General features: G+C 47.4%; 3 protein-coding genes across 3 annotated transcripts in view; all 3 read left to right on the forward strand.

The window, feature by feature from the left end:
• Positions 1–2,278: 2,278 nt before the first annotated feature.
• Positions 2,279–8,059, forward strand: crk (v-crk avian sarcoma virus CT10 oncogene homolog). Its single transcript, XM_040188834.2, has 3 exons — positions 2,279–2,921; positions 3,346–3,944; positions 5,613–8,059. The coding sequence occupies exons 1-3, from the start codon at positions 2,702–2,704 to the stop codon at positions 5,748–5,750; spliced, it is 957 nt and encodes a 318-aa protein (XP_040044768.1). The 5' UTR covers positions 2,279–2,701; the 3' UTR covers positions 5,751–8,059.
• A 968-nt stretch (positions 8,060–9,027) lies between these two features.
• Positions 9,028–17,049, forward strand: ywhae1 (tyrosine 3-monooxygenase/tryptophan 5-monooxygenase activation protein, epsilon polypeptide 1). The gene is made up of 6 exons (XM_078106765.1): positions 9,028–9,397; positions 12,154–12,353; positions 13,136–13,242; positions 13,647–13,853; positions 14,216–14,352; positions 15,887–17,049. The coding sequence occupies exons 1-6, from the start codon at positions 9,334–9,336 to the stop codon at positions 15,940–15,942; spliced, it is 771 nt and encodes a 256-aa protein (XP_077962891.1). The 5' UTR covers positions 9,028–9,333; the 3' UTR covers positions 15,943–17,049.
• Positions 17,050–20,415: 3,366 nt separating this feature from the next.
• LOC120828697 (unconventional myosin-Ic-like) overlaps positions 20,416–22,238 on the forward strand; it is a 32,932-nt gene continuing 31,109 nt past the window's right edge. Inside the window, exons 1-2 of the mRNA XM_078106769.1 lie at positions 20,416–20,517; positions 20,620–20,848. Coding sequence (XP_077962895.1) covers positions 20,429–20,517; positions 20,620–20,848 — 318 coding nt within the window. The 5' untranslated portion in view covers positions 20,416–20,428. The remainder of the gene's footprint in view (positions 20,518–20,619; positions 20,849–22,238) is intronic.

Consider the following 22,238-nt stretch of genomic DNA (forward strand, 5'->3'; position numbering starts at 1 on the left):
ATTCCATTGCCGCTGATAGATTCCCCTAAAGGCTTCACGCCGGCCCTTCACGAGGATTCACCTCAGCGGTTTGAACACGTCTTCACGTGGCTCATCACTTAGCCTGCCCGGTACCAGCGAGACCCTTTGAACAGACGCTCAATAGGACGGGGGGGGGGGGGGTCCTTGAACGCCACGGGGCTTTTCTGTAATGGAAGGTGGGCGTATCGATCGCTCAAACTAAATATCAAACTTATATTGCATATTCATGGATTACTTTATTTATTTAAAACAACAACTGTGAGGAGGCAGTTTTAAACTATTTTAAAGAACATATTTCAAACTGTTTGATTTGGCTGCAATAGATTTACTAAAATGAAGATTTTCAAGTCCCCCTGCAATCAAAGCATTTAAAAAACAAATTGCTCTTCTTTGTTTAATCCCTAAAAATGTAAATAGTGCTTCGGTGCAGACTGAGCTTTGAGCGCCGACCCCTTTGAGCTGTAACCCGTCACAGGAGTCCTGACCTGGACGTCACGCCTCGTGTTCGCGCTCGTCTGCTTTAATGTTAAGGTCACACTGCAAGTCAAAGCTGAGCGATCACAGCTGGAATTCCATCAACACAGATTCTGGCTCTTTTGATTCGGGAACCTTTGATACGAAAGATTCGGCGCAGTTTGATCTTAAACTGGTTGGGGGACGAGAACCCGGAGCGATGGATCTGCACTTGGATCTGGTTGCTTTGCTAAGCCCCACCCCCCTTTGCATACGGTTGCTAAGAGCTTCAACAATATCAGTGAAATTCTAAAGGATCGTTCTCGAAATAGTAGAGAGTAGTACGGTAAATGGCAACATTACATAGTGGAGAACAACATTCACAGTGTGGAGAAGACGTTAAAATAAACTGCAGCTATAAATCAATAAATGTTCAGACTCCGTTTAGCTTTCATTGTCTAACATTATCCAGGCTGACCAGGAAGGGCTGCGGCAGCGAGAAGATGTCCACGTTGTTGCATTTGCTTCACTTTTCAGAACCGGTTGCATAAAGCAAATTTATGGTTGCTAACAAAGGACAGTTGGACAGTGAGAATTTGAGGGAGGGGCTTACACAGAGGGATGCTTTCATACAATACAGTAAAAGATGACATCTCATAGAACAGGAGGACCTATTATTACTACATGTGAAGATGTTTGTGTTACTGAAAGACTCTATAAACAAAAAAACATGCTAATGTGAATCTGAAGGAACGAAGTGTAGCCTTGGGCCTTTGGCCTCCCTATTTTCAATATTTATTTCTAAATCTACAGTACACCTCTGTATTATTCTCCTGTGTGTCTTCTTCTGTCACCTCCCTTTTCCCTTTAGACCCATTGGATCGCTGTTGTTTCAGTGCCACTTTATAGCGGGGACTGACGAGAAGGCTCTGTGCGTTCTTTTACTGATTGAGTCGTAAACTAGCATTTTCTGTTCTGCCACGGACTCCAATAAATTCTACGAGACAAAAACACATCCTGCATTTACTGTGTTTGAATATTATGACTGCTCAAAGTATCCGGGCTATACATCCAGAGTTGGCCCCCGACAGTTAATCTATATAATTATAATAATATGATAGTTAGTAAACCATTAATAAATATGTGTTAACCATCAAGTCCTTGGTATTCTGTCTCTAACATGCATACATGTTTTTATTTACTAATACTTACCCTTTATTAAATCGATAACATATTTTGAGGGAAACGTGGCGACCATCAAACCGCATATAGTGAAATAGTTTTTAAAGGTTTTAAATGACGTTGGGCTGACACCTGGTGGCCGTGCTTGAGAATTGCATCCAGGCTGCTGTCTACCGGGTGAAATGTGCTACATACCGTTAGATTCTTTTTCGAAAGCTTCTAAATGTTTGAGTGAACAGAACGTAAAAACGTAAAGTCCGTGCGTGTCATCGGCGTGACAACAGCACTGCTGGAAACGAATCGACTTTATGTTTCACAACAAACCAGCGTCATAAAGGACAAAGCTGTCAAGTTAAGAAGAGTTCACAAGAAGCGGAAAACAGATCTACTTCAGAATAGAAGCGTTAACATTTCTACACTTTTGAAAAAGTAAATAAACACCACAGTATTAAATAATTGTTATAAAACGAATCCCACCTATTTCATTTGTGTAATGTAATTATATTTAATAATCACGCGCTTCTACCCATGAGCAGTACAATGGTGCATCGCTCAAAACGGAAGTTTTACGATTCCGATTTAGCTCGAAGCTAACGCTTCGGGCGCACATCATTCTACGTCACATCCGGCGAGTGAGGTCTTTCTTTTTTGGTTTTCCCGTATCCGCCATTTCGGTTTTTTGAAGTTAGTTGTCATCGGCCGCTGCATTGTAGCTGGAATTCCGTCGTTTAAAAAAACCGGCATTTCATCACAATCGCGGCTGGATCGCGGCCGACAAGCAGATAAGGTCGCTTTTCATTTCCGGGTTGCGGTTCTGTGACGCGGGTTTGATGTCCGAACGGGCGGCTGCGGGTGTCGCCTGTTTACCAAACGTGCTCTTAAGGCGCTAAAGTTTTTTTTTGTATGAGTTGAAGGCTTCGCGCTGTGGATACCGGGAGGGAGCGGGAAGGCCTGGCGACGAAGCCTCGGCTTTTGGAGTGAGGAGGAGGAGGAGGAGGAGGGGGGCGGTTTATTTTATTTCATTCAAAATAAAAAAATAATAATAATGGCCGGGAATTTTGACGCGGAGGACCGCGGCAGTTGGTACTGGGGTCGGCTGAGCAGGCAGGAGGCGGTGTCCCTGCTGCAGGGGCAGCGGCACGGCGTGTTCCTGGTCCGGGACTCCATCACCAGCCCCGGCGACTACGTGCTGTCGGTGTCGGAGAACTCAAAAGTCTCGCATTACATCATCAACAGCATCAGCAACAACCGGCAGTCTGGTCCAGGTGAGGAACACTAGTGGGGCCGGGGCGGGGGGGGGGCGGGGATGCTGATGGGACCGGTCTTGCACCAGAAACGGATGCGCTATCGTCAGTGTGGTCACTTGCAGTTGTAATACAACACACCGGCCCGGTGAATCACCCATCGGTGCACGTGTGTGTCACTAAGAGGAATCGTGGTGGCTGCTGGGAGTTTTTTTTTTTTTTTAAATAGCAGTGATTTCTATGAACATCCCCAGCTGCCGTGTTAAACTGTAACGGTTAAGGCCACGTGATCAGGGGGCTCCTCGGCTTGTAATTCCTGCTGGGATTTTTTCACTCGAGATTATTTTAATCTTTAACTATTTTTACATGAATGTACAGGAAAGAGCAGCGTGTGTGATGAGAAATGACATCACGTGGTCACGTTCCTCCCTCCTCACCTTCCCAGGTTCCGCCCAGCCGAGGTTCCGCATCGGCGACCAGGAGTTCGAAGCCCTGCCCGCTCTGCTGGAGTTCTACAAAATCCACTACCTGGACACCACCACTCTAATAGAGCCCATCAACAAGTCCAAACACACCTCCTTCATCGCCGTGGGCCCCGGGGGGGCCCCGCCCCGCCTGGAGGACGAGTTCGTCCGGGCGCTCTTCGACTTCCCCGGCAACGACGAGGAGGACCTCCCCTTCCGGAAGGGCGACGTCCTGCGGGTGCTGGAGAAGCCGGAGGAGCAGTGGTGGAACGCCCAGAACTCTGAGGGCCGGGCCGGGATGATCCCGGTGCCCTACGTGGAGAAGTACCGGCCGGCGTCCCCGGGTTCGGCCGGCGGTGGCAGTGGCGTACCCTGCGGGGGGGCACCGGCGCTGCCGCCGCTGGGAGGGGCCGGGGCACTGGGGAACTCAGACCCCCAGTCCGGCGCCCCGCTGCTGGGAGACCCGAGCCAGTACGCCCAGCCCACCCCCCTCCCGAACCTGCAGAACGGACCCGTCTACGCCCGGGCCGTTCAGAAGAGGGTGCCCAACGCCTACGACAAGACCGCGCTGGCCCTGGAGGTAAATATGGCCTCCGCCGTGGCACTCTTTCTCAGTGTTACTGGAGCCCCCCAGTGATGATATCTGACCGTCACTGGGGGGCTGATTCAGGGCTTCTAGCCGGTTGCACCTGTGCATCAGGATCATATCTGAGTTACTCGGAGGTCTTTAGGATGCGTCCTCGTCCTTGGGTCCGTGTCTCTGTCAGCTGGAAGAAGCTGTGTGTTGTTGTTGTTGTTGTTTTTAGTCGTGCTGGGTCCGTAGCCCCTCTGAGGCTCTCTCGGCGGTTAGCAGTGACTCAGCAGGGGACAGTTAATGATTTAACCACATTTCCTTCTGACCGGCGGTGTAGATGTGAAAGAACCAAACCTCCAGTTACTCTTGAGTTTAATTACGCGGTGAATAACGTCGTGAGCAAAAGCTTCTGTGGCCCTTTGAGGTTTTTATTCATAATGACCAGAGGACGGATGTGAACCTTCACCTTCTAAGAAGCTGGGAACCAGGAAATGTTTCTCATGGTTTCTTTGAAGTTGATCTGAATAATGGCTGATGGAATTGTGATCGATCTGATTCTGTTCACCTTCACATGAAGTGTCACCGACGTGTTTGCTTCAACTGTTCTAAACATTCCTTTTAGCGATGACGGGATTCAAGTCACGAATACGTCACACTTTGCAGCCGCACTCATTCTAATACAGTTGTATTTAAAAATGGTTTCCCATTTTGCACAAACCTTCTCAATGAAATGAGTCAATAAAAGAAAGGGGCTGTAGAATCGCGCCGCCCTTTGCTGAGCAGGAAGTTTGTCCCGACTGGGAAGCGGGTCATCAAACTCCCGGCTCGCCGACCTTTGGAGCCGTCTGTTAGTTCCTCGTTTGCTCGGGTTCGTTGACCCCTCGGTTAGTCACTCACCTGGTGCTCGTTGGTTTCTCTTTCAACGCATGGTGAATGTGCATTCTGTGTCTCTGTGTGAGGCTCCACCTCGTACTTCACCTCGATCCCACACTGTGGATGAGAGGTGACGTAGTCGTGGTGACTTCACTCATCGGTTTGCCGTCGGGTGCTTTTTTTTTAGGGGCCGGTGAACACGTCGTGACGGCGGAGGACGTAGAGACACCGCATACAAAGATTCATTTCAGCACTACAGAGCGCACCTGAATATGAGCCGCACCACCGAAATTTGGAAAGAAAAGAAAATATGTACATATAAAAGCTGCATGTATCCACGTTGTAACATGAGATATTTACACAGAAGGATTTTTGATTATTTTTAATTACCGGAAATAATTGTAACACGACACTAAACCGGCAGTAATACGGCCGAAAAACAACAAAGAACCTGTAGAAAAAGTGCGCTGGCGATTGTTTTGGCTTTCAGTCGGATCTGCGCGGTGGAAACGCCTCGGCCGTCTGCTCTCTGTGTGTTCTCCCAGTCTTCAAGTTGGGTCCTTCTGCTTTTATTTCCTCTGGAAGCTTCTGTCGTCTTTTTCCATCGAGTAAGTTCTTCACATTGCGTCTCCAACGTCTCACCGTTGATTCATTAATGTTTACGTGTTTCTTTCTCCCGACAGCCAGATGTGTTTCCTCTCTTTCACGCAGTCTCTCTGTCTAACTAAAGATGTCTGTCTCTTTGTGGTATTTGAACGATGATGGTGATAATGAATCTCCCCCCTCCTCCCCCCCCCGCAGGTGGGCGACAGGGTGAAGGTGACCAAAATAAACGTGAATGGCCAGTGGGAGGGTGAATGTAAAGGCAAGCGGGGCCACTTCCCCTTCACGCACGTCAAGCTGCTGGACCATCACAGCGCCGAGGAGGAGCTCAGCTGAGAGCGGCCGGGTCAGGCCGCTACCTGGACACTAGTATTAGACCCCTCCCCCCCTCCGGCCCGCCTCCCTCCCCTCGGGGCCTCACATCCTCTCCAGGTTTTACAGTTTCACTCGAGAGCGGACCCTTTATACCCCCCTCTGAGTAACCACGCCCCCCCCTCGCTCCGACTGATGTTGTCCACGCGGTCTGGATCTCCTGTTTCATCGCCGTGGCAACGCCCCCTTCTCGCGTGCTGCGTCTGCTCTCACAGGTGCTGTTAATGCAGCAGATTGACTTCATTTTCTTGCCAAGAGTTGCGATGAGAAGAGCGATACACCTCCGGGTCTGTGCAGCAGTTAGCATTTGGACAGATGCAGATTCATGCTAAGCTAAGCTAATATATTCACTACAAAACAAGAGAACCTCATCAAGCTTCTCATTTAACTGGGCCAGAAAGTGGATGGGAAGAATAATTCCTAACTGTTTCCTTTCCTCCTGATGGGCTTGTGTCGCTCTGAATCAACACTAATATCTTCTTATTGTCGACGTCTTCATTCAGTCAATTCAAGACACAAAATCGCAACTAATACAACTCTGAAATATATCGGTCGGATAGGTGGGTGTGAGCGACGCCTACTATTCGAAGATCAAAACGATGTTCTGTGTTTACCTCCTCCGTCAGCTGAGCTTAAAGCCTGAGCAGACCAGCAGCACACTACGTTTTATCGATCATCCCATAAATGAACCGCAGAATGTGGCCACCTGAAAGTAGCAGCATTAGCTCCTCGTTCTAGCCTCCTGGCATCGTACTGGACACCGGTTCACTGGAGATTAACCCCGAGCCGTGGAGGAGCTCTCATTGGACGGGAACGCATCATCGGCCACGACGAGGGCGACAACGCGAGGACGTGAACTCCTCCTGGAGGAGAGAACCAAATGTGACACGGGGAAAATAAGAACTGACCGGAGACCAGCAGAACTTTTAGCTCAGCCTCCTCCTCTGACACCGAGTAGTCTTTTGTAAGAACGGAGAAAACCCCACAAAAAGAGGAACAAGACGCACGATGTGATTATCATTACATGCTAAAACATTCTCATTTTCTACTGTTCTTCATAGCAGATGTTGTCCGGTTTGGGATGTACGCGTTTTACTGATGCATGCTGGGAGGCCTCGATGGTTCAAACGGACTGCAGGATGTCTGGAGGGGTGCACATCTGTTGCCCCCCCCCCCCCTCCCATGGCCCCACATGTGTTCTCACCCTGCGTCCGTCAGCCATGTTGCTTCGTGCCGTCTTCCCACCTTTGGCGGAGCAGACGCGTCTGACGATTTGATTTGGTCCCTGACCTTTGACCTTTCTGATAATCACCTCCCGCCGTTAAGTTCCTTTAATCCCCACGTTTATCCTCCACTCTCTTTATTTAAAGCACACCAGGTCTCTTTTTTTTCCTAATCTACCTTCTGCCGTGTCTTTAGAAGTTACGTCGTGATCGAGCTCCTCCCTGTTTCTGTTCTATGACGCCTGACGACCCCCCCCCCCCTTCGGACGTCACGTAGAATATATTTATGACCAACACACCGTGTCGCCTTCAGGTGTCACTAACAACATTCACAGAGATATGTTTTTTTTCTTTTACAGAATGCTCTTATTCTTCTTATGAGTACGGTGTTTTTAAAGGTGTAATAATGCCTGATTCCACACGTTGACCACAGGACGAGCTCGTCGTTTCGTTTCAAACTTTGCCCCTTTCAAAATGGTAAAATTTTAATTTTTTTTAAACTTTCTGGTCTGAGCAATATGGAGAAAATCACATTGTATTTTTGGGGATTGTCACATGATTAGAATTGTGTTAATAATCCTCAGTGCCACCGATCGAGCAGTACCTCACTTTACTGGGACGCAGCCTATGAATCCAGGACAATAAAAAATAAAAATCCACTACAATATTTAACTCGATATCACGGTATTGATACATCAACATATCGGCCATGTGATCAAATCCAGCTTCTTTGTCTCTCACACTTTACACGGCAGCTGCTCAGCTACATCAATCATTACCTTTTTATAAATGACATTACCAAGGAAACCAACACAAAGTATTTTAATTTTATTTCTTAGGAGCCTGGCACTAAGTCATTTATTAATTTCCTGTCATAAAGAGGAACAGGTGGCAAAAAGGAAAATGCCAGTGAAAATTGTTTTAATATCAAAATGTGCCATTTTATTATAACACTATATTCTTTCAAGACAATTGAAATTACCGTTTTATTTTCTGTAGCATGTAATGTGTTAATATACTAGTAAATAAAGTCAAACCAATGACAAATGAGTTGTTAAATGTATGGGCTGTTCTTTTGGTAAAACGGATGACGAATGTTTTAACCGAACCAAACAAACCTTTTCATTCTTGCTGCACAGTTGCTTAGCTACAGAAATAATTGCCATTCATATTACCAGGGTTATTTTTAGTAACACCACGTGAAGCTGTATAGCTATAGTGTCAATGTACAGGCAGGGTCCGTACGGCCCTGGAAAACCTGAAAAGGTCATGGATTTTTAAAATGGTAATTTCCAGGCCCATTTCATATATTGTCCATAATTTAAAGTAAGAAAAAAAAAGTATCGTTTCAGGCAGGCGGTATGTTTAAAAGGTTTTAGCACTGGTATCGAGTATCGTTTGGAGAAAAGCCCAAACGATACTCATCCATGGTGGATAAGACAGACTTTCTTGGGGCCTAATTGTAGGGGAAACACCGTGTATGCCTTGGAATTTTCATTGTTAGTTCAAATACTAGTCATCGAAATCCATTGGTCAAAATATGTATGAATCCTGTACAGGTTTAATAAAGCAAACAAGTTATAACGGTATGACTATCAGCGACGTGAAATACGCTATTGTTTAAACATAATATTTGATCAACTCCTTCATGTATCGTCAATCTACAAAACCACTTAAAACACTTTAAAGTTTAAATTTACACTTCACAGCTAAATAACAGTCAAAATGAATTGCTTGTTTTTAATGCTATTCATTAGAATGGGTAATTAATTAGCCAACTCTTAGTGGAAAATGTCTTTTGTCGTGAACCAAATGTGTTGAATGAAATAATCATCGACTAAAAAGCACCTATGCAGTAATTGATGTATTGTAATATATCTGAAAAAATGAAAAGTCAGCATAGTCAGCACAAATTAAATCCTATTTTCCTACATGTATTTATTTATTTATATATATGTACGTATGTAAACTACAAATTTATTTTGTTCTGCTTTTAAAAAAAATGTATATGTATCCATCCACACACACACGTATTCACATGTAACCGTCATTGTGGGGAAATCACCTCCGCGTGAAAGCGAAGCGGGCGGCGGCATCGGCGCTGCTGGAGATTCATGTGCGTATGTGCGGCGCTCCGGTGAGACCGGCCGCCATCTTTACTACCCATCAACTGCACATCGCTGCCGGTGGGGCGGAACACCACTCACATCATCCACCCAGTTGATTTCTAGGAACCTGGCGCACCACCGTGCTCTCTCGCCAAAGAATTACCCCGCGTTCTGACCCGTTCGCTACCCCCCCTCCGGCTGCACCTCGAACACACGATGGGAGAGCGAGAGGACCTCGTTTACCAGGCGAAGCTGGCCGAGCAGGCAGAGCGATACGACGGTAGGACGCGCTCGTGTTGTCGGGGCTTGGTGCTCGCGGGGGGACATGTTCGCCGCAGGGATTTTTTTTTTTAAGCTAACGTTAGCTCACGTTGACGGAGCGGCGCTCAGCTAGCTAGCTCGATGCTAGCCGCGGCTAGCTGGGGGGTGGGGTGGGGTGGGGGGGCGCCTTGCTACGGCCGACGTGTTTCAGCTAACGACACACTGACATGGCAGTTGGCCTTTGTTTGTGGGGTGAAAAATCTAGAGTGACATTAACACCAAAAATGCCATTAAAATATCTATTTTATTTAGAAGAAGAAAAATGTACGGATGGTGGCTAACGTTAGCGAAGGGGGGGACATAACAAAATGGCGGATTACTGGAGCGTGAACTGTCAGGAGTCGCCTCCCCTGCACCACGCTAACGACGGAGCTTAACGTCTGCGCTACGGGTCCGGGGCAGCTGAAACAGCCCGTGTCATGCCCCCCGTGTACAATCACCCCGTCTCGTTAGATGCTAGGCAACTTTAACATTTGCACATTAGCCTGCTGAACTGCGAGGTTAGCTAGCGTTAGCTCCTCGCTGTGTGTTAGCGGTGAGTGGGAGGGCAGCTGTTCGCTTCAAGTGGGGTGCGCGCGGCCCCCCCCTCCCCCCTTCCCTCCTCCTATACGGAATCGATTGGTGAACACGACCCCCGCCCCGGTACGCTCCTGTCATACCATTACGGGCCTTGTCGAGGCTGTTTTTAGACCGGGCCGCCGTCGCCGCTGGTGAGCGCGTTGCCCGGTAACGTGGAGTGACTGTGCCATGACTCACTCCCGGGGTTTGGAGGGTATTTACAGAGTGAATTACGGGCTCCTGGCTGACCGGCACCCGCTGGAATCCGCTCAAATTGATTCTTCTTCTTCTTTGCTGCAATACGTCATCAAACGTTAACTTGTCATTGCGGAAGACGTATTTATACAGCGCTTCATAGATGGGGGGGGGGGGCTATTAATACGCCAGCCTGCACGTTTTATGATTCTACAAGAGAATCCCCGCCATGAAACCATTGACACGTTTTAACCTGAGTGGTTCAGAAGCTTCCATGTCTGCAAAACACTCTTAGAATAAAGACATCTTTCATTTTCCTTCAAGGAAACCGCTCTTTGATTCTTCTGTGTGAAGCAAGTGAGTAGAGAGTCCGTAGTACAAAGACGACACACGGGATGATGAGAATAACGAGCAGTGTTTTAAGTGCTGCTGGATAAGCTGCATTTCAATTATAGATGGCCGGTGCAGGAGAGGCTGTTTGAATCCCAACCAAACCCTCACGCCATTATTGGGTCTGCATTATGACAAGACACTGTGCAAAGTGTTAAATATGGACTTAGAATAGTTAAAACAGAATGTATTGCAGATTGTGGGGACCAGGTGAAGTGTAAGACAACAATGTCGTCTCCTAAATACCAGCTGTGTCTTACTTTAGACATTAAAACCAATCAATAATAAAAAAAAAGAGAATATAAGTTGTCCTTTTCAATTCTGTTCATTGATCTGATACCTGTGCATTTAAAACAATAAAAGCTAAAGATTCCTTATATAAAATGTTTTATATCGATACAAAAAGTCTTCTACTGCATTTAATCATTTGTCACCAAAAATGAGCGTCAACAAGATCAGTTTTGGGCAAAGGCAATTTTATTTGTACAGCACATTTCAACAAGGCAATTCATAGTGCTTCACATAAAACCATTAAAAACATCCAAACATAAAGTGAGGAGATTTATAAACCGTTAAGAACATTGAAACATAAAAGAAAAACAGACATTAAAAGGATAAAACCGATTTGAAATCGAATAAAATTGTTTTTAATGTAATTTTAAGAATGTCTTTAAGAATTCCGACTTGCAGAAATGGTCGATTTGAAGGCAGCAGCAAACAGAAAAGTCTTTAATCTGGATTTAAAGGAGCTGAGGGACCCAGCAGTTGTACTCATGATACCGTTATGATTAACCACCGCCTGGTACTCATTTCCACTGAATGTAGCTAGTGAAGAATAACGTAACTTCTGCAGGTTAGCTGTTAGCTAACGCGGCGTAGCGTTATCTTTGAAGAAGCAGAGTGCACGAGTGTGTGACAGCATGTGCTTGGCGGTAGTTTGCAGAAGCGGTGGCGGTCGGGCAGGATGTGGGTTTTGTGCAGCGAGTGACGGGGCTTGTTGTTCCTTTGGCGCGTAAGTTACCTTATTATTAATAATGTCAGTACTATTGCAGATATTCGAATACTCGCTACATTAGTTGATTGAAGGATCATTTATCAGTGTACAGAAAAAAAGTCACGCCGCTTAAATAATTTGGAGGTTGAGGTTTGCCCCTCCCACCCCCCCGCTGAGTGTGATCTTGGATTGTTGACTGTGAATAGATGAATGCTTTGCGTTCCGAAAGTAAGCCCCCCCCCCCCCCCCCCCCCCAGCCTACTGTCATCTCAGGGTCACCCCTGACCTGCATATTCTGTAAGCTGTAAATTATTGTCTTTAAGCACAACACGCCTCAACGCCTTCAGCCCAGCGATGCATATAGGCTAATTAAACGTAGCAATGGCATAATGTTTGTGGTCACCGTGTGATTCTCTGCCTACGGGAGGCGTTGCGTCACGGCGCCCCAGTTTGATTCACGCCACCGCGCGACGGCGGCCGACATCAAACCTCGTTAGTCAGTTGAGGGGTCGCAGCTCGTCGTGGCACGCGTTGTGAAGGTGTCATAAGTAACGTTTCCAAGTGTGTCTCCTCCACAGAGATGGTGGTGTCTATGAAGAACGTGGCGGGCATGGACGTGGAGCTCACAGTGGAGGAGAGGAACCTACTATCAGTGGCCTACAAGAATGTGATCGGAGCCCGGAGAGCCTCCTGGAGGATAATCAGCAGCATCGAGCAGAGGGAGGAGAGCAAGGGCGCTGAGGAGAAACTGAAGATGATCCGGGAGTACAGGCAAACGGTAAAGGGCTCAGCCAAGGCCCCCCCCCCCCCCGACACAAGCGTAGTGTTTGTATACAGACCGCTACGAGCACTTTAGTGGATTCCCCATCGTCCCAAATACGTATTTCATATTTCACAACTTCTCACATTTGCCGTGCTGAGCGATGAGATCACCGGCTCATATCAACAATACACACTACGAGCGGCTACTGGACGGACTGCGCTGAGTCATTGTTGGCAAGTCCTCCACTCAGCCTCGCTTTTATGAAGGGAAATAGGAGCTGGCTGTTCATCGGGGAGGGGCCGGAGTGTGTCAGAGGCCTGGGAGAGGCTGTTGAGCTGCAGTCGATGACCTAATGGGATTGAGAGCCGGGCGATCCTGCTCCTGCACCTTCATTTCTCCTTTTGTTCTCCAGCTCCCTCGGGGTTTGTGTGTGTGAGTGTGTGTGTTGTGATTTGAACAAACGTGGGAATATTCACCCTAAATCTTCTAGGCTGCATTTAATGTTAAATTACGACGAGTGTTAAAGCCCCAGGAGGCGGGCAGGCCTGGGCAAGACCTGCTGGAGGTCACGTCCTGAGCTGCCTTCACCCAGGCTGTAAGCAGCCAACCTACAGTGTCCATATATATATATATTATATATAGAGCAGCCACTGGATAGGTTTTTTTTTTTTTTTTGGCATCAAGCAGCAACAAACTGAGCTGCTGTTGCTGTAACGTTACCTCATGCAGCACATAAAGAAAACAATGACAGCGGCTTCGATTTGAATTGTTGTCTTAGTTTTGTTTGTTTTTGGTAGGTTGAGAAGGAGCTGAAGACGATCTGTGGTGACATTCTGGATGCACTGGACAGACACCTACTCCCCTCTGCTGTCATGGGAGAGTCTAAGGTCTTCTACAACAAAATGTAAGTCTGTGGTCTGAACAGAAATGCCTTTCTTTATGGTCTGTTTGACCGTTTGTCTGTTTGAATTTACTAAATGAACATCACGTTGTGTTGAAGAAGACTTGAAAATAGAGATTGAGACCATAAACTCATGTTTACAATGTTTACTGAGGGAATAAATCAAGAGAGAAGTAGTCATTTCCTCATAGACGTCTATGGGAGCAGAGGAGTCGCCCCCTGCTGGTCAGCAGAGAAAATGCAGCTTTGACACATGAAGCTTTGGCTCCACTCGGTTGAACCGAAGGTTTTCTCCTGGTATAAAGTGAACCAACACTTGACCAGAAAAACCATCAACACCATCAACTTGTAATTCAATTGTTCCCAACGTGTTTTTATAATAGTTTTTTAATTTCCTCCCCTTCCAGGAAGGGTGACTACCACAGGTACCTGGCAGAGTTTGCCACTGGCAACCACAGAAAGGAGGCAGCGGAGAACAGCCTGGTGGCCTACAAAACTGCCACCGACCTCGCCATGTCGGAGCTCCCGCCCACGCACCCCATCCGCCTCGGCCTCGCCCTCAACTTCTCCGTCTTCTACTACGAGATCTTAAACTCCCCCGACCGCGCCTGCAGGTCGCTGCCTCTGCTGAACACTTCAGAAGTCTTCTGTTCTTAGGCTCTTTATTGTTATTACATTTCTGTTTTTATAATCTTCCTCTATGTTTTGTTCTGGAGTCAGTATTCCAGTGTTTCCCTCCATTCAATTTAAAACGTCTCCACCTCGGGCGGTTTGCACCGTGGTCGTGATTGAGCAGCGGTTTCCACCATGTGGTTCATAGATTGGTGGAAAGACCCCCGACTGTGTCGCTTTAACATCGCTGTGTTTGAGTTATTGTGATCTTCTCTCATAATGTTCACATTTATTTAGTAATTTACGATTTTTGAAGAAACGGTCCTTGGGTCTGAATGTTAAACGCGACCTCGTGTTTCTTCAGGTTGGCAAAGGCTGCGTTTGACGACGCCATCGCAGAGCTGGACACACTGAACGAAGACAGCTACAAGGACTCCACACTCATCATGCAGTTGTTACGTGACAACCTGACACTATGGACTTCAGACATGCAGGGAGAAGGTAAGAGGCCGTCACCACGGCGACCCTCCTCAACCCCCCCCCCCATTCACAACACGGCCAGCGAAACTCCTCTCCGCCTAAAACATTCTAACACTGGCCTCTAGCGCGATAAACCAACCTGGTCTACTTTGCTTCCGTTTCACGCTGATCCTAGTTCAGTGTCAGTAAACCACCAGAGACACAATCTACATCAAATGTAGCTGCTGTTACCGCGGCGATATTCAAAGCAGAGCTTTTATTTTCATCTCCGCTGCAACGCTTTGCCCGTGCATCTTGAACGGTCGTGGCGACAAAACTGCATCTCTGTCGTGGCTAAATACCAAACCTGAACTGCCGGTTTCATCAAAGGATTCTTTCCTGGGTGTTTTGAAGTGAAATGAATTACTTTTACAACCCATCATCTGGTCTGTGACGGTCCGAGACGCCCACAGGTAAGCCGGGATTTAAAAAGCCACAGTTGGCATCGGCTTAAGCCTCCAGGACCTGGATCACGCGGTCGGTCTGCATGCCCAAATAAGGACTTCCAGGAGTCCTGCCTCCCCGAGGGTGAAAGTCCCGCTCTGAGAAACACTCGGTCCTGATTTTGAGTTTTCATGTTAATTCTTCTGTAAATTCTTACAACTCTGTTTGCCAGCCAAACACGAAAAACTGCAAAGCTTCTGGAAACACGGACTAATGCATCCTCTGCTTCATGGCCTGTTAGAGGCCTGTCAATCAGCGTGTAGCCCCGCCCTAAAGCAAATGGACCATCATTTACTAAATGGACATCATGCTGTGTTGAAGAAAAGACATCAACTCTATCTGACTCGCGCTTTAATAACTCTCCTTCGGTCGGGTTCTGAGTCCCGTTAACAGAGCGTGACTCTTCACGGAGGTTTAGATGGCGTGTTGCGCACACGACGACGCTCCGAGGGTTAATAGAATATTTTAGAAGCTGTTGATCTGGGTCTGAACCCAATGGTTGGGGGCAGAATTAGATTCCAGTGGTCTCAGTGAAGGATCCAACCATTTAACTCCCAATCACTCAATGTTGTCGTCCAAAAGCAAAGCATTCATTAGGAAAGCTGATCGCAATCCAATTACTCACTTTCATTTTGTTATTTATTCTTGTATAAATATTTCTGGTGTTTTTAGCCTTTCAAACCGGTGTTGCTGCCTTTTAGGGAACTTGCAAATGGAAGCTTGAAAATGAATGACCTTTGACCCTTGAGGGTGGTTGAACGGCTGAAGGCCGTTGTGGCCTCGTCAGTTTGTTGCTCTGGGCGGTTTGTGATTATTATTTAATTTTATATTCATAGCGTGTGAGATACTTCATTTAATGACGCTGTGAAACAACGATGTCCTGTAACATTTCACAACAAAAGCTGTAACAGAAAAGTGCTAGAATGCCCCTTTGTTTTGAAATGAGAACAGGAAGCGCCCAGATATCATTGAAACATCTGATCCTCTGATGATGTGCGAGCTCCATTCTGACCGCGGATCACTTTGTGTTATTTAATATTAATGGAAACCTTTTTGTTGTTGTTTTGTGTAGCAGGTGAAGAACCAAACAAAGAGGCGCTGCAGGACGTGGAGGACGAGGCCCAGTGAGACTCCGCCTCCAACAGCAAACAACTTGAGACCCCGACCCCCCCCCTCATACTCCTCCCACCCCCACTCTTCCTCACCATCCTCCTCTTCCTCCGCTCCCCCTTTTTCCTTTTTCCCACCTCTCCAGCTCCAAGAACCCAGCAGGGCCGAGGAGACAACAAGTTTATTTCTCTTCTTTTTTATTTTTATATTAGCCCTTACATCATTCAAGTAAATAGCACTTAATTGAGACAGGAAATACAATGTTAGAAAAGTCAAAGATAAAGCGACATCCTGGGTTGTTTTTGTGTTTTTTGTCCTGGTACAAGCGGTTCTGAACTGTTATCGTTGTGTTCATTGTTGTATTTTTGTTTGGGTTTTTTTGTTGCTTTTTCCTCGATATTTTTATCAGTTGCTGGATGTATTGAGAATTTTTTCTTAATGTAATTACAGAAATTGACTTTTATTACTGATAAGGTTGACTTTTAGTTACGGGAGCTATTTTATCTGTTTTTTAGTGAAATGTAATGCAAATCATCATTTGTTTTTTTTGGGAGTGCGGGGGGGCAATTTGGAAAACTACAAGTGCCCTTTTTGTTAACGTAGGTTTTTCAGAGGAAGTTGGCGATATCCAGGCGGGGCAAAGACGTGCTTGACTTTTCCACCCTAGTGATTCTGTTGTCATGTTTTCGTGGTTGTCCTTGGACTGTACTTTGTGCTGAAATACTGTAACTGTGCACACATGCTGAACCTCTGGAGTCGACTTATCGCTAGCTGGTGGTTCTAATTAAATTAATTTCTTTTAAAAAGTGTCTCTATTCGGCCCGGTACCCTCGACGGAGAAGCCTAAAATGTAAAAGGATCGTCCGCGCTTGCATGAGTTGACACATTTTTCTTTTCTGCTGCTTCTCCCCATCTTTTCTTTTTCTCTTTTCCGAAGCTCCTGAAGGGGTTTACTTTGTTTTGCCGGTTTCCTGTTTCTCCTCTTTGTTTTTTGCTTCATTATGTGTAACTTGGAGCTGATTTGTACTACTGGATATCTGACTGGAGCCACAGACAGGGAATCTGTATTGTTCTTACTGAAACACAGCATGGAATTAACATTAAACAAATCTAAATTAAACGTTACTTAACGCGTTGCAGTTATTTGGTTTGTCAAAAGCGTCTGTCGCCCCCTGTGGACCACAGTGGTAGTGCGTCTACCACCAGGGTCCCTTTGGAAAACCCCTCTTCTGCAGGCTCTCACTGCCTGACTCTCTCGGTTCTGGTTCTCCAGGGCTTCCCCTCCCTCCAGCGGGTCCAGCATTGACTCTCCTGTGGTATGTGAACTAATAGAATCCGTAGAACCCTCTTAGGGATCCATATTGGTTCTGGTCGCCGTGCCGTCTGCTGCTGCAGACCTTTTTAACATTTGCACTAAAACCGTCACACGTTCCTGCAAGAAACGTCTATCGACGAACCAAAACCTGCAGGACGTTTGCTGCTGGGAAACCCAAGTTACCCGAGCGCAATCATACATTTATACGTCCTATTTATAGTGTTTGAGAGCGATGCAATGTTAATGCCTCGTGGCTGCGAGCAGCTGCTGAGCTTGAACATGAGCATTTCTGTCATGACAACAATGTGTCGACTCATTGGTTCAACGTACATTCAGCGACTTCGTTCACTAATTTCTTTTTTTGCACTCTACCCTTTTTTTTCCCCCCTGGTTTTGGTTGCTCGCGGCCCCCTGATGACCCCTAAATTCAGCCTTGGGTGAAAGGGGAGGAGCCTGAGGGAAGGTGAGCAGCGTGCAGCCGCCAAAATGACTTCCTTTGTTGCAGATTCACGCTCCCCAGAAGATGAGCACTTTCTATTCCTCCATTTGTGAAGCGATTCTTGGTCCCCACAGTTGTGCAACCTCCAGAACACGACGTTGGCTTTATCTATTTTTGACTAGAGTGGCGATTGCACAAAGTTGCAGCTAATTTGGTACGAACATTTATAGTCCCCAGAGGAAGTATCCCAACAACTGGTGCCAACTTTCCTCTTGAATGTCTCAACGACTACATCAATTCATAGTCCCCAGAATGATCACCCTATTTTTCTGTAGTGATACTCGAGGTCCCCAGAACTTCACAATGCTTAGCCAGACTTTTCCTGCAGTGCCCAGAGCAGCTACCCACTGAGATATAATTCAACATCCACAGTTATTTATTTTATTTGAATCCACGGTGGAATATCTGATATTATAATGCCTGGGTTTCATTCTCATTTGGCAAAGAGGTTCATGGTCCCCATTGTACCTTTAGGATCCCCAGACCTTTTCCATCTCTCTGCTTTGAAATCCTGAGATGATGGAACATCTTTCTGCTGCTTAATATACATACATGTGTACTTGTGTGGGTGAGACTTTGTGGTTGCAGCGCCCTCTGCTGGTCACAGCCAAACACCTCAGAGGAGAAGGTCCACCTGGAGATCGATCCTCAGCATTTAAAGCCCATAACCAGAGGAATGTGGAGATAACGATAATTACTTCCTGTTGAAAATGTTCCCATTAAGTGAACAAAGAACCATCCGGTCTGCAGCTCCATCACCTCCACGTTCCTCTGGCCTGGTCAGATGGTCGTCCACATCTACTGGTCTAATACCAGAGGGGTTTTTGTCTCAATCGATGAAAACATGAAAACTAAAAGCGTCACACTTCGTCCCAATGATGCTCTGGGGAGGTTGTTGACGACCAGGTTGCCATGGAAACTCCCGCTGTCTCATCCACCCGAGCAGCTCTAAAGCGAGGCCCCCAGAGGGGGGTGCGTTCTGCTCCTCCTTGCCGGCGTCCTGCAGCTTCCTGTGGAAACTGGAGGCGGCGGCGGTGGCGGCGGCGTTCGGCTCCCAGAGAGCGATACGTCAAACAATTAATGAAACACATCATGAACTTCCTCCTCTGCAGCAGAGACCGCAGATATATTTAACCCGGGGAGTATTTAAGGAAACACTCGTGTGATCTGGTCTGAGTCCCGAGCCTCCATGTGGGATCTGGTTGCAGGATTACACACACACACACACACACACACACACACACACACACACAACCAAATCCACAAAACACTGACCATTCATTTAAATGTGTGTTTCAGATCATGACGAGAAGAGGGTCGTTTTCCCACAATGCACCTCTCTGCCTTTCCGGATTGTCTGTGTTAAACAAATAAACTGAGTTCTTTTCTCTTACTGTGTGTGTGTGTGTGTGTGTGTGTGCGTGTGTGCACGTTGTTCCCAGAGTCGTAGTGACTCATCTTCAGTGTTTCACACACACACACACACACACACACACACACACAGGAAGCCTGCAAAAGACTGTAACTACTCAGATATTTAAAGAGGACAGGAAGTCTCCAGGACGGGAACAGATGGGACTCCTTGTCGTTAACGTTGTTTTATTTTTTTTATATAAGATGTTTTTGTTTGTCTTTCATTTCATCTTCATTCACACATGAAATTAAGATTTCATGTGAAATTAAGATTTCATGTGAAGATTGTGTGTCACTTTCAAACGATGTCTTCTCGTTTTAGAATAAAATAAGGCGGAGCCGTCTGCTGGCTGTGTGCGTCCGTGTGTGTCGGATTGTGTGTGTGTGTCAAGGCCACAGGTTTCCTGTTGATGCCAGGCTGTCAGGAATGCCTCAAGCTGGGGTCAAAGGTGAAAGGATGTGTGTCACTGTCATCCCCCCCCCCCCCATCCTCCTCCATTCCACTGTTATTATGAAATAAGAAGCTGAAGCACAATGTGATTCGTTCTAATGCTTTCCTGTGCTGTTAGTCATCCGGCTCACTTTATCTGTGGCGTCCTGCTGCGAGGTCACGTGATCACGCAAGGCCCATAATGCCCATGAGTTACTGTGTGTGTGTGTGTGTGTGTGTTCTACCACACCACTTATTTGTTTTTAAGAAAGTGTGTCCAAACGCGTGGCTCCTGCTTGTTTATCCTCAGGGAAGCGCCGTGGGTTCCCTTGTGCACACACACACACACACACACACACATACTCTCTTAATCGACTGGGCGGGTACTGGGAATGTCAGAGGCCGGATGCCATGTCTGGAAACCCTGTCAGACCAGCGTGTGTGTGTGTGTGTGTGTTACAAGATACGATGAGGTTATTTCTGACCACGGCGACTTGAAGGTTGTGGAATAGCTCGACTGATGAAGCAGAAAACGAAGCAGAATTTCTATATATATATATGAGCTAAATTAAGGCCGAAGTAGGCTAATAAATAAAGAGAGAGAAACAGTCAGCTGAAGGTAATGATGGATAGTTAACGTAAAGTAACATTAATAACTATGTAAACTAGGCCTGATAAAGGGATGAAAAAGTTAGTTAACGGTAATTATAAAAGTTTATTACAGCCATTAATAAAAACACGAACCCTTACCAGAGCGCACACACTCTCACACACACACACACACACACACACACACACACACACAAGACACACATCCTCTGCATGTGGCAACTCCACATCCTCCCTCATGATCCAGAGGCTACATCCTCTGCTCGCCTCACTGCGACTCCCCGCCCGACGGCAGGTAACAGCCCCACGGAGTCTCTCTGGAGCGAGGTAAGACCCCCCCCCCCCCCGCGATGGGACGGGTCGTGTGTCATCTGATGTCTCCTCGTGCTGATGGGAGACACTTTTTGTCCTCTCTCCCGTCTTTTCCAGGCGCGTTCTCCTTCAGCCTGAATTAAGGATATTTTTCCCTCTGAGAGAACCAGACGGCACCAAACGAGTCCGGATCACGTCAAGAAGAAAGCGACCAGGCGGTAGAGGTGTGGGGGGGGGGGGGCAGAAAGAGGGAACCATGATGGAATTGAGGATCCAGCTGATCCCAACGGGGGAAATCATCCTTTCTCCAGGGAAGAACGGGGAAAACTACTGCCATGGCTGCAAGGTCAGTTCACTCACACTCACACGCCGTTGACTGATTCTGAAATGAAGGAAAATCACTTATTCAAAGACTTCTGTAGTGTGACGATTATGTCGAAGACTAAAGTGGTAGCGTCTCCTACGCCAGGGACGTGGCGCAGGGGGTAGAGCGGGTGTGCAAGGCTAGTGGTTCGAGTCGAAGGGTCCCTGAGCAAGACACCTAACCCCTAATTGCTCCCCGGGCAAAATGTGAAAACGCCATGAGTTTAAAGTGTAAGTCACTTTGGATTAAAGCGTCAGCTAGATGACCTGTGATGTAGAAACCTCTCTGTCTACTGCAGCAGGGTCTCTCAGACCTGTTCTCCTGGGCCTCCTTTCTCCTCCAGAGAGGAAGCTCTGCTCCTGGAGGAGGAGGAGTAGTCGCTGCTGCTGGGTGATGTGGGCAATGACCTCCTCCTCCTCCCCCCGGAGCTCCGACTGCAGGTACAAGGCTGCAAGTGAAGCCAGATCTGGGTCTGTCGTCACTGGACTGGTCTCTGCTGGAGGATCTGCGTCTGTCCTCAGTGGACTGGTCTCTGCTGGAGGATCTGCGTCTGTCCTCAGTGGACTGGTCTCTACTTGAGGATCTGGGTCTGACCTCAGTGGACTGGTCTCTGCTGGAGGATCTGGGTCTGTCGTCACTGGACTGGTCTCTGCTGGAGGATCTGCGTCTGTCCTCAGTGGACTGGTCTCTGCTGGAGGATCTGGGTCTGTCCTCAGTGGACTGGTCTCTACTTGAGGATCTGGGTCTGACCTCAGTGGACTGGTCTCTGCTGGAGGATCTGGGTCTGTCGTCACTGGACTGGTCTCTGCTGGAGGATCTGGGTCTGACCTCAGTGGACTGGTCTCTGCTGGAGGATCTGGGTCTGTCGTCACTGGACTGGTCTCTGCTGGAGGATCTGGGTCTGACCTCAGTGGACTGGTCTCTGCTGGAGGATCTGGGTCTGTCCACAGTGGACTGGTCTCTGCTGGAGGATCTGGGTCTGTCCTCAGTGGACTGGTCTCTGCTGGAGGATCTGGGTCTGTCGTCACTGGACTGGTCTCTGCTGGAGGATCTGGGTCTGACCTCAGTGGACTGGTCTCTGCTGGAGGATCTGGGTCTGTCGTCACTGGACTGGTCTCTGCTGGAGGATCTGGGTCTGACCTCAGTGGACTGGTCTCTGCTGGAGGATCTGGGTCTGTCCACAGTGGACTGGTCTCTGCTGGAGGATCTGGGTCTGTCCTCAGTGGACTGGTCTCTGCTGGAGGATCTGGGTCTGTCCACAGTGGACTGGTCTCTGCTGGAGGATCTGGGTCTGTCCTCAGTGGACTGGTCTCTGCTGGAGGATCTGGGTCTGTCCTCGGTGGACTGGTCTCTGCTGGAGGATCTGGGTCTG

Source organism: Gasterosteus aculeatus, chromosome 1, assembly GCF_964276395.1.
Source record: "Gasterosteus aculeatus chromosome 1, fGasAcu3.hap1.1, whole genome shotgun sequence".
Taxonomy (NCBI): domain Eukaryota; kingdom Metazoa; phylum Chordata; class Actinopteri; order Perciformes; family Gasterosteidae; genus Gasterosteus; species Gasterosteus aculeatus.

Bases quoted from the DNA above. Each gene is read 5' to 3' on its own strand.
- crk (XM_040188834.2), top strand. From the start codon at position 2,702: ATGGCCGGGAATTTTGACGCGGAGGACCGCGGCAGTTGGTACTGGGGT. The intron at 2,922-3,345 runs GTGAGGAACACT...TCACCTTCCCAG, and splicing joins CAACCGGCAGTCTGGTCCAG to GTTCCGCCCAGCCGAGGTTC. The intron at 3,945-5,612 runs GTAAATATGGCC...CCCCCCCCGCAG, and splicing joins AGACCGCGCTGGCCCTGGAG to GTGGGCGACAGGGTGAAGGT.
- ywhae1 (XM_078106765.1), top strand. From the start codon at position 9,334: ATGGGAGAGCGAGAGGACCTCGTTTACCAGGCGAAGCTGGCCGAGCAG. The intron at 13,854-14,215 runs GTCGCTGCCTCT...GTGTTTCTTCAG, and splicing joins TCCCCCGACCGCGCCTGCAG to GTTGGCAAAGGCTGCGTTTG. The intron at 14,353-15,886 runs GTAAGAGGCCGT...TGTTTTGTGTAG, and splicing joins TTCAGACATGCAGGGAGAAG to CAGGTGAAGAACCAAACAAA.